Source organism: Protopterus annectens, chromosome 6.part1 (assembly GCF_019279795.1).
Source record: "Protopterus annectens isolate FY-2018-M chromosome 6.part1, PAN1.0, whole genome shotgun sequence".
NCBI lineage: Eukaryota > Metazoa > Chordata > Ceratodontiformes > Protopteridae > Protopterus > Protopterus annectens.
The window spans coordinates 154,382,561-154,395,157 of NC_056738.1; the positions used below are offsets into that span (position 1 = coordinate 154,382,561).

General features: G+C 36.9%; 1 protein-coding gene across 2 annotated transcripts in view; it reads left to right on the plus strand.

Moving 5' to 3' along the window:
* Positions 1 to 6,079: 6,079 nt before the first annotated feature.
* STK39 (serine/threonine kinase 39) overlaps positions 6,080 to 12,597 on the plus strand; it is a 2,138,083-nt gene continuing 2,131,565 nt past the window's right edge. Inside the window, exon 1 of one of the 2 annotated variants that reach the window (XM_044075594.1) lies at positions 6,080 to 6,506. In XM_044075594.1, the coding sequence (XP_043931529.1) occupies positions 6,395 to 6,506 (112 nt within the window). In that variant the 5' untranslated portion in view covers positions 6,080 to 6,394. The remainder of the gene's footprint in view (positions 6,507 to 12,597) is intronic. The other variant, XM_044075595.1, reaches the window with a different exon arrangement.

The following is a 12,597-nucleotide window of genomic DNA, read 5'->3' on the forward strand; positions in this document are numbered from 1 at the left end:
AGACCCAAAAACAAACCATTATTGATTGGTCATTGGTGAACAGCCCCAAACATCACTATCAAACTAGTTGCTTACCAGACAGACTTAGTGATCATCACCCTACTTTCCTCCTAAGGAAACATATCAATATTCCAAAGCCTATAATCTACAGGCAAATCAGGGACGACCGCAATCTAAACCCAGAGAACCTTAACAACATTCCAAAGCAATGTAACTGGGAACCTCTTAGAACTTTAGACCTAGATCTAGCAGTATACGATTTCAACAACATGTTCATTACAGTTCTTAATTCAATGGCACCAATTAGGAAAGTAAAAGCCAACGCAAATTATGTTCCATGGTTGTGTAGGGACACAAGAGCCCTACTAAAAAATAGAGACAGGGCTCGGAAACAATGGAAAAAAGAAAACTCCAGTCTTACAAAACAATACTATAAGCAACTTAGGAACCAAGCCAAAAAACAGACCAAACTAGATAAACAAAATTACTTTTTAGGTCTCCAAATCAAATACTCAAAAAATCCCCAAAACTTCTGGCACAGCATCAATACCTTGCTAAAACCTGGCAAAATTACCACCCCTACCCCCTCCAGTCCAAATAACAACAACAAAGCTATAGCTTCCCAGCTTAACTATCATTTGATTAACTCAATCCAAACTCTGTCAACCCAAATATCTAGTACCGATAGCCCTCACACTACACCTTCAGACAATTCCAAAAATAACCCTACCATGCACCCAAAAAAATCCATCCTTCTCTGTCTCCCCTGTCCCTACATATAAAATTAAAAAACTCTTCCTCACCTGAAATCTATCACTCTTGCAGCAGACAGTATACCTGCTAACTTTCTGAAAATAGCAGCTGACTCCCTATCATATCCTGTCTCAATCCTAATAAACAGGTCCATTCAGGAAGCTTATATACCAAACCTCTGGAAAATAGCCTACATAATACTTCTTCACAAGGGTGGAAAATCCTATGATTTCCCCAACTACCAGCCAATAGCTATACTTTCTCTCCTGGTCAGACTTCTTGAGAAGTGCATACACCTGCAAGTTATGCAATTCTTGTGCTCACACAATCTTCCCTCCTTCACTCAACATGGATTCTGCTCCCACCACAGCACAACCACGGCTCTTCTCTCATTCATCAATCAGGTAAATCATCATAGAAATAACAATAACTATGTATCCACTATCTTTTTAGATATCTCCAAAGCTTTTGACATGGTCTCACATCCCAAACTACTAGATGCTCTTGACTCACTCTCCTTCACTCCCCTACTATCTCCTGGTTTAAAAGTTACTTATCTGGAAGACAACAAGCTGTCCAATGGCAAAACAAACTATCTCCTCCTCTCCCCCACACTATTGGGGTACCACAAGGCTCTATATTGGGTCCACTACTTTTCTCTATTTTTACAATCAATCTACATACTTCCTCCAAACAAGCTACACTAATTCAGTATGCAGATAATTCTACTCTCACTTGCACAGCCCCATCTATTATCACCTTACAAAAATTGGCCCAAGAATCATTCTCTGCTGTTGAAAGTTGGATCATAGACATCCAACTTATTTTCAACCCCAACAAAACCAAATTATTCCTGCTCACCTCTAATAAAACAAAATCTACTCCCGCAACTTTCTCCATCAATCCAAAAATGGCACTATCATTTCACCATCAACCCATACCAAACTCTTAGGGGTAGAAACAGATAATAACCTATCTTTTGATATTCTTATATCACAAACAATCCAGAAAGTTCATAAGAAAATGGGAACACTCTACAGACACAAAAACTTTCTCACAGATAAAGCAAGAATCACCCTAGCTCAGGCCCACCTTTTATAAACACTTACTTATACAGCACCAATCCTAACCCATATTAGAAAAACAGATCTAGACAAGCTAGAATCATGTTATAATAAAATTGCCAAATTCACCACAAAGTCTCCCTTTAGAACCCACCACTGCCAGGCACTAAAAGAAATTCACTGGCTAGAATTTTCTCACTTACTTGCTTCCCAACAACTCACCTGTGCCTTTAATATAATAAACTACCCAGAGAAAACTCCAGCACTAAAACAGCTAACACTTTATTTTACCAGTTGCCCTCGTCGCTCATCTTATAAACCTCTCCTCAGTATTATAATTGCCAACAATACTGCTGGCAAAGCTCTATACTCCCATACCATAACCAAAAAATGGAATAACCTCCCCACAAATATAACCTCTACTACAACAAACACACAATTCAAAAAACTACTCCAACCACATCTCAGGAAAACCTGGATCTGCCCAGGTATTACACGACAGTCTCCTCTGACTTTCCTTCTCCTTTCTTTACAACTCAAACTATAGGCTCTTACTTTCTCATAGATCTAACTTTTCACCTTATAATCTGGATGCTCAGGTTATATTATTTTCCATCTCTGTTGCTTAATAGAAGCTAAATGTATAATGCAAAGTGCATATAACTGTTATTCAAAGAACAGCATTATCTCTGTCAGGTCACTTGTACTTTATATATAACTCTTTATCAAAAGCCTTGGTCCTTTACCAATCACAGTTGAAAACAACTATTTGTATGTGTGTACTTATAGTTGACCTGTTTCTCATGTCTCTATTACCTGTGTCAAAACTACTTTACTATATGTTAATTGTGGAGCTTTTCTCCCCAGGCATCCAATGAAAATAGGCCTGATCCAGTTGATTTTTCCGGTTAACAACTGTAAAATAAATAAAAATAAATAAAATATACACATGTATATATATATATATATATATATATATATATATATATATATATATATATATATATATCTACTGTGACGATTGGGGAGAGATGGGCGAAGGCTGCCAGCCTAGTCAAATAGATTTTGATACATAATTCTATCAACTGTATAAATAAATTTAAAATACCGGCATGTTTTCTTGAGTGCAAAAGAACATTGTAAAATGTGGAACTACAAAATATGTGACATCATTGCACTCTACTGTCCCAGTGAAGCATGTTGTACCCTTTCATGTTAGAATTCGGCTCCAGGACAGCTGGATGAAGATTTCATGCCCATTGTTTTAAGGCTAAAGTTTATGGCTAGAATTTAGATGTGGAAGGTGCTTTATTGCTCTGGTTTCTGCTAGCATATACATGTGGAATGTCTTGTATTGTTGTAAGTTTCTGAGGAGGTGTTAGATTGCTAAATTGTTTGTGGCCTAAAAACTCAGACCAGGTGTTAAGATGATGCAATATGAATACTGGGAAAACTTGTCAAAAATGATATAATTTTGGGAGGGCCTTAGAGACATGTTTGTTAGTAATGTTTAAATGCTATTTCTCACAAGAGACTAAAAAGCATTTTGATTTTGGACATCCAACTTACCAGCACTCTGCCTTATGCTCACATGTAAGTTTTAGCACTGTGATTCCTTGTAGGAATAGTTAAAGCTAGTAAGGATTAATTAGGTATTTTTCTTTGAAATCAGACCTGTCCTAATGTATCATTTTAAGTTTGTGTGTGATCTGTGAACTCTTAGATATCTCTGTGGTGTAGTAGTTTTGTCTTGTGTTTTAATTATTTATTATTAAATATTTTAAACCCTTCTACCTGTGGCTGATTTGTGTAGAGATAAGCTCTAGAGTACATTGCATATTTATAGAGGTTATTATAATAGGCCACTATAAAGTAAGCCTTGACTGTTAGTCATACTACCATTGGATAATATTGCACAGTAATAACTGGACACCCTTTTAAGAGCCTTTTAGTAGCTGATATTATTAACTGGCTGGCGGCAGTAATTACTACCATATAGTCTGGGTAAAGGGGCACAGTTGGAGAATCTGTGTCAGCCTTTCCCAGGAGTGTCTGTGAAGTTGTATAATACTTATCTCAAAGTGTGTGTGTGTTGTGTCAGCTACTTGGCAGGAACACAAAGCACTGGTTGGACAGAGAGGGTACTGGAGGTTTTAGCTTGCCCAGTTAGGCTGAGACCTGGACCCTATAGCTGTGCCACTGGGGAGTCTGATTGGGGAGCTGGTGAGCAAGGGAGCAACCAGCCCCAGACTGACTGTGATCTCTGTGTTCACTTAAGGGAAATTGTACTTTACTGTGTGTATTAGTTATCCTTTTCTCTTCTATGAGACGACCTCCCTGGTGTTAGTGGTGGGGATTGAGCCTCCTTGATTGCTGGGCCAGGGCACGGCCGTCACATACACATATATAGATAGATGGATGGATATATATATATATATATATATATATATATATGTTTTTTTTTTATATGGATATATATGGGAACACTTCACAATTCCGAAATCCTGAAAGATCGAATTTCATATGGCTGAAACCATATGATCGAACTTTCAGAAGGAGTGTTATACTGAGTTGGAATATTTAAATAGCAGGGGTGTGTGGGGATTTGTTTTGGAATTTCGATATTCTGAAACATTGATCATATGGTCTTGAGCATATGAAATTCAATGTTTCAGAATTTCAACATTCTGAAGTGAATCCATATAAAAGTCTTTTAGCTTTTCCTCGTTAGGTGTTGCCACACTGGAACTCCGGTCCGCTAATGATTGGCAGTGGATATTTACGGTGCTGAGTTGCCAGCCCGACGCCTAACCTTCAAAGATGGCACACCCATTCGTGCATGCACCTACCTGCATGTCTTTAGATGTCACCAGACCACGGGGAGGACATGCAGACTCCACACAGAAGGCGCTCCAGCCAGGGATCGAAAGGGAGAACCTGTTGCTGTCAGGTGACAATGCTAACCACTGCACCACCGTGGCCTATTGCACCACCGCTGCCTATCAGTGAACCCATATATATATATATATATATATATATATATATATATATATATATATATATACATATACATACATATGTATGTGTGAGTGTGTGTGTTTGGCATGGCCTATGGCACGGAAGCATACTTCTCAACCTCAAGACAAAAATTATGGACAAAGCCAAAAATAAGGGGGAGGATTCTCAACCTCAAGGCAGAAATTGTGGACAAAGCCAAAAATAATGGGGAGGACCAGGGCCCAATATCAGGGACAGATTATAAATACTGTTTTTATAAATGTGGAAAGTTTTTAGAATATTAAGTTTTGCATTAGCATGCATTTTCTGAAGGATAGAAATTCTGAAAATCAAATGCTTGTCATTGTTTTAATTATGGACAGTTGACAGGTATGCATGCACTTCCTCTGATAAAAAGTTATTTTCTGCACTCCATTCCCCACATTCCAAATCCATCCCTACCTTCATGCTCTTTCCTACTTTTATCTTCTTATTTAGTCCATTTTTCTGTGAAAATGCAATGCCCATTAGTAAATTTACTATCCAAAGCAACACACACACACAAGATTTAATAATATCTCACTTCACCCTTCTAAGATGTATATTAAGAGTCCCAGAATATGTGAAATGACGATTGTAGGAACTATTATTATTCTACTTAAGCCTGATAACCTGACAGAAATTTAAAGAAACAGCAAAGAGCAGTAGTACTGAAATGTGACGTGGTTACCTTACCGTTACTTTGGAGAAACTGAGGTAGTGTTGCATTAAATATCGGATATTGCGGAACAGATTATAGAGAATTTGTTAAAATATTAAGTTTTTTTGTAGAGCGTTCTCAGTGTAAAAACGACGTGTCTGTGTGTGTATATATTTTTTTTTTCAAAGAAGGCAATGGTATTACAAATTTGCACTTATTTTAACTCGCCTTCGCTGCCTGTATCCTGTCTTGTGAGTAGCTTCAAAAATTGACACCATACTATATACGTTTACTAACTGCTTAAACGCGTCGTCTGTCCGAAGAGCTGCAAGGTACAGCATTGTTTCATTAAAATATTGTGAATAGATCATCGTGTACATGTGATTCGCCCCGTTTGTCTACAGCTGTATTTCCTAATAACAGCAAGCGTATTTTCTAAACATAGTGAGCACTAGGTCACCAGGCAGAATGTTTGCCTCATAACTGAAAATGAAGCAGGACATCCTGCTGCGAACCTCATCTCATAAACTAGCCCAAAACAAACACGTGCTCCATGACTTCCCTTGAACTACAAACAAAGATGTAAAAGTCTGTCTTTTAAAACAGCAACAAAATAATCCAAAATCCTGCCAGTTGGAGAACCTTTCCCACCCCACAACCCTAGGTACAAGAGAATGCGTTGCCATTGGGCAGCACCTTGCGTTACATACAGTCTGCATCCTGCCTCCCCATCACTGTAGCAAGCGATGACAGTCACTGACGGTGTGGCTACAAGTGCCACAGAGTGAAGTTTCAGGAAGGTCGTTCAGTGCTGTGCCTAAACTCTCATCTGAGAGAACAGTAGCAGCAGCAATAGCGCAGCAGCGGTATTTGTTACATCATGGCGGAGCCAAGTGAGTCACCGCTCCATGGCCAGCAGCCCCAACAATCTCCACAGCAACCCGCTGGTTGGCCGATCAACCGGGAAGCCTACGAGCTCCAGGAAGTCATCGGTTAGTCTGTCTTTGTCTTATTTGTTTTTTCCCCTACTTTCATAACCTCTTGTAAAGAGCAGGTTAGCAATGATACTGTCAGGCGGAGTCAGGCCTACCGGCATTTTCCACAGTGCTGAAGACTGAAAGGTTGTCATTGCGGATGTTACTTGACTTCATTGCGGCTGGATGATACAGCTCAGCAAAGTTTGCTTCTCTTATAGCAAGCGTGGAACAATATAACTCTAAAGGTCTTTAAACCGTAGTAAAGTAGAAATTGTCATTGCCGGAGTCCCTTTTCTTCTGTCTTAAAGAGTTATATGTTGTATTAATAATACTACTACAGTAAATGACAAATAGGTGCGCTTCCTGTTATTAGCTTCCCCGCCCCTAAAGCTTTAATCTGCTGTATAGTCAAATGTCTGTAATATCTTAACAGGGTTTTTATACATCATACAATTCATTAAGCAATAGTCTTGTCTGAAGTAATAGCTCTTGCAAGGTAACTGCAAATCATGCTAAATAATATTTTGATGCAGTGTAGTCTTTTAATGTTTCATGGCAGACTGATGTTTGTGCTCTGCAGTATTATTAAATGTCAAGTTCCCGGCGAGCTAATTAATGTGGAGGACTGTTGGCTTGCCTGACTGTAACTAACAAATGAATTTAACAGCAGTGCTGGAGATCCCCAAACCTCTGTTCGCAAACATCGTAATATATCAGACCTCCTTGTGTCATTTCATGGATTATGATGTCAGAAATGTTTTTTTTTTTCTTCTGGAAAAAGGGAAGAGCAAAGGATACTGAATATGTGCGTGCTATTTATAAAAAAAATGTTTTGTATGAAAGATAAATGTATAATTTAAATGTCCTACAGTAGTTCAGACCAGTACAACTTCAAACTCCAAGACACTTTTTAAAGGCCTGTTATCTCCCGCAAAAATAGCTAGCACATGTAACGTATGATCTGTATATATAGTGAGTCCACATGCAAGGGTGGAACTCATTCATCCCTATAAAGTGGCTTATTACTGGGTGTAGCTTATGTGCCTACTTAATGAAACGCTAGTTGAAAATAAAAGTGGCATAGTACTACCGCCAGTAAAGAACGCTTAATTTATTCCGTGGGGAATGTATTATTACCTGTTCTGATGGGAATACAGAGTAGTAAAGCTTGGGTTTCTTGTATTTTTTTTTAATTATTAATTTCTATTTTTTAATGTAACATGAACTATATATATATATATATATATATATATACTTTTTACTTTAAATACTAATAATTTGTACAAATTGCAGTGGTTTTATGTCTTTATTTACAGATGTAAAATTCCGATTTGTATCTTACAGTAGTATTTACGTTATTCATATTGCTCATATTTGGTATAATTTGCAGTTACTTTATATGTCTTGGCCTTACGCCTTCACATCACAGATTAGTAATAGTATGGCTGTTGTTACAAAGTTACCTGCTATAAAACAGTGAATCCATACCTTTATTAACACTTTATGGGAATGTTTAATAACTAAGTAAAATTTAAGACAAAACAGAACCTTCCTCATAAAGCTGTACTTTGGATCATCATCAGTGTCCCACACATTTTTAAATGCAATATCACCTGACATTTTTTGGTGCTGGTGGTGGGGATAATATGAAGAGAAGGAAGCTGAAATGACAGTGGACCATGTCAGCATGTGTTGATGGATTTCTAAGTTGGGTCTTCAGTTTTGCAGTTGTATAACCAAAACCCTTAATTCTTGTTCAGTCTGGCACTAAAGAAAACTTCTTGTGTGCTATGTTTCTATGACCTATGTGACACAAAGAGATTGCTCAGCACTTCATTGTACCAGCTCCGATTCAAATTTTAGTCAGACAAATGTACAAGTCACACAGGATATGGCATTTATTAATCATTACTTTATATGCTGTGAAGTATCTTTTGTCTGTCTCACTGAAGACATGGTAAAAGGCAAAAATAGATTCCATTGTGACTACTCATTTAATTGTTGTTTGCCTGAAATTATTGTTAGGAATTTGAGGAAATTTACTGAGTAAGGGTAACTGCATATTGTAAAGTGCATGTGTGTGCACATGGTAACTGAGACCTGGGCCTTTGTAGAAGGAAAGTTAATTCTATAAATTTGGTAAGTAGTTGTTTAATATGCAGAGCAATTTAGACAGACAGTTTGTGTGTGTTTGTTTTTTTTAAGGGACATGTTAATTTTTACATAGTGGTAATTAGCCTTGAGTATTGTATCATGTATGGAAACAGGTGGTTAACAGCTAATATGACTGTGAAATGTGATGCAATACCGTAGGTTGTGGCATATTTTTATACCCTAGACTGCAGTCCTAATTTGCATGCCTACCCAGTTCAAAGGGGACTTTGTGAGTTGTGCATTTATTAAAGCTTGAAGACATTGAATTGGGTCTAAGCTGCAAAATAACTTAATCTAGAAGACCACTATTTAAATCCTTCAGGTTTCTTTCTGCTATTGAAAAAAGACAGTTGTAAATAATGGGCATACCTGGTTCACACACACAGAGACACACACACACACCCACTAGCTATTTATACCTTTTATGCAAAGCTTGCACATTTGATGATGGTAAATCTTGATTGGAAAATATCTGGCATCCAGATTTGAACTGCACCTACTGCCTGTCATATCATAAAGATTTTCTAATGTCTGACATTTAAGTGTGAGTTATGTGGCATTTTTCACCTTGCAGGATACATTTTGTGTGTGATTAGCTGTGTTATTTCTAAAGCAGGACACAAAGCAAAAGCATATGAGGGTTACCTGGTAGCAAAAACATCTGAATTCTTAGTTTAATTTTATTGTGCAGGGACGTTGTGCATTTTCCAAGTATTATAAAATTATCAGATGTTTGATAGCTGCTTGAAAATTGATTCACCAAATATAAATACAGTGCATTCCAAGTCATTAGCAAAATACATTAGAAATGGAACACAGCTGCCCCCAAAAAAAAAAAAAATCGGAATTCAGTTTCAATTGTGGATGGCAAAACATCTTGCATGCCTTCCATGGAGGATATATGCCTGGGACCCTACCCTCACACTGTTTTATTCTAGCTCTGAGGTCTTCATTGCCATTGAAATACGGTTTGATGCTTGGTGAATCATACCTTTGATGACTGATGAATTGACTGCCAACAAGTAGTATCAGTCATGCTTTTGAAGAATGGAATCAATCATCAGATAACCATTTTCAACCAAAAGTAGGACCAATTTACTTATCTGGTACTGTTTGTATAATATTTAGCATGTGGTATGGATGGTGACATGGGGCCAGGCATGGATATTAACAGATGTCAGCTGCTTTCATAATGGTTTTAACTTTAACCACGTAAATGCAATAAATTAGTATTGAATGACCCTTTACATGGAGAATTTTTTTTCTCTTCTTTGGTACCACAAAAATAATTAAATGTCAGCCTGTGTAATGTTCTGTTTTATAACCGAATGTATAACCAAAGTTAGGTAGTCAGCTGCGTTAATTTCCATTTAAACATTTGTGTTTGGATAGTGAGTCCCTAAATAATAACCTTACATCAGTATTAATATGCTTATCAGGCACTTTATCACAAATACAGTTTATAGCTCTATTCTGACTAATGACATTGACACAAGCCCTGAAGTTACAGTTGAAATGATCAGTAAAATATAATGACCTATATGACCATGTTTAATTACCTGTTTTACTTATAAAAGATCTTGAAAATAAAACAAAAGTTAGGTTTATTTGATGCTGGGTAGTTTTCGTTTTTTACTTATTTGATCATTCATTCTTTGATACCCTCTTTATCCTATCCAGGGACACAGGGGAGTGAGACCCTATCCTAGCAAGCTCTGGGCACAGGGCAGAGAAGCAGTCCTGGGTGGGGTGCTAAACCATCTTTAGCTTGTTTATCTTGTGTATTAATTTGTTTTTGTGCTTTTATTTTTATTTTATGAAGCTGTCCACCATTTTTGCTTCAGATTAAAAGTAATGCTCTTTTTTGCATTAGGAGAGTAGAAGAGATGCCCTATGACTTAATGTTCCCAGTTAAGAAAATGTATTTTCCTTTATCTGGAAGTTACATAACTGATCAATTATCATACAAGTTTTTGTCAGTCAGAATGCATAGAATTTAAACATGCCCATGTTGTAGCTAGTAGGTATTAATTATATTGTGAAGTTACATTGCAGTATGTAAACAGTCCATGATCACAGTGTCATGTATTTAATTTGTTGGAGGGAAATACAATAAAATAAATGAATTGTTGGCATTAAGGGTTCTAGAGTAAATTAAGGGAGAACATGAAAAAGCTTAGTTACTTAGGCAAAGACAGATAAAAAACAGACAAGTTTGCAGGGAATTTATAATGTCAAGCATGCAGTGATCACATGTAGGCGTGAAATCTATTGCTGTTGTTAAATTACCAAAAAAAAAGAGAAATTTGGTTAAGCTCATTTGTTACATAAAAAGCATGTTTGCGTCTCTCATTATAAATGTTTTTACCAGAATGCTGTATTTAATATTGTGTTCTAGTTAATACAGATTTAAATACTACATACATTTGCTAGCTAATACCATGGTTTCTGTAAAATAACATCATAATCATTTGCATTGCAAATTTGTATATTACACCATGTTTAAGGAGCCAAGTAAAAGGAACAAAAATGTTAAATGCATGATTCAGGTATGTAACACAGCACATCAGAACTTGTAGCCTGGCTACTGGATCATGTAGAATGTGATACAGTTGTGTGGCATAAGACCTGTGACCTCTTTTCCATGTTATCATGGTTGTGTGTTATGGAACCTTAAACCGTGTTCCATGTTGATGTGTGTGTGTGTGTTAAAGCATTTGTGAGAACTAGAATAAATTGTAATCGGCTTTGCAAGGCTGTTGTTGGAATGGCTTTTAAGGTGAAACTGCTGAATAGAGCTTTGCTTTTTGGTGAGCTCTGGTATGCCACTTGAAATAGTAGCATTGCCATAAGACTAGATTATAAAAGATGTAGTCCCTCTTATCAGCCACAGAAGGAGAGAAAAGCCAGATAACTCTCATTTCTTTACAGTATCACTGGGTAATCACTTTGCCAGTCTAGATAAAGCTATTTGTACTTGCTCTGTTTTTCTGTAACGATTATAGTCTACCTTGCAGAGTTGTTTGATGTTATTAGTTCTGCTGTACTTCACTGCCTTTGCAAATCAGCCTTTTCTGGAAAGTTGCACAAATAGTGTCACTAATCAAACTACTGTTCACTCTGTTTAGATCTGGAGGTATGAAATACATTTTTGCTTGTTCATATTATAAGTAGTTAAATAACTTCAATGGATTTACTACAGAAAGAATACAATGAGATATATTTTCTGTCTAGTGACTTCTGAGACTCAAAGCGGAAACAAATTTATCAAATGAATGCGTTTTTTTTTAGTATGGGGTAGTATAAGTAGCCTATTTAAATTTTATTAAAGTTTTTGATACCATCCTTCATTTATGCAGGAAATGTTAGAGAATAAGGGCTTAAGAGCAGCAAAGTGCATAAGAAATCAGTTGTGTTATGAGGCACAGCACAAGATGCCATGATGTGATATTTGGAACTGAGTCTAAATATGAGCACATGAAGTTTAGATAATTTGGAAAGCTGACAAAAGTATTTTAGAGGATGATTAGGAACGGGATTGGAAAATTTCATGAATTAGGTAGAACTGAAAATCTTTTGCTTAGATTGTAGAAAAAACAGGTACAATTTTGTAATGGCATAGTGAGCAAAAATACACATCAGTCTAGGAGATCTATCATTTTCAAAGGTTCGTAAGGTTTTGGCTAAGGAGTCCATCATGAAGTGCAACCAGTACTGGTAGGGGACTGATAATGTCTTCTTTTAGGTAGACTTTCTCTACGTATCCCTGATGAAAATTTGTGATCAGCCATCCAGTCATCTAAGCTGGTTTTAAAGTTTGCAAAGGAAGTACTGCACTTGATAACGACATGCTGAGTTGGGTATCTGTCATATCATATAGTGGTATTAATATGGTAGTATAGGTTTAGCTCTCTAGAATAGGTGTTGGCTTTACCACTGGCTCTAGTTAGAC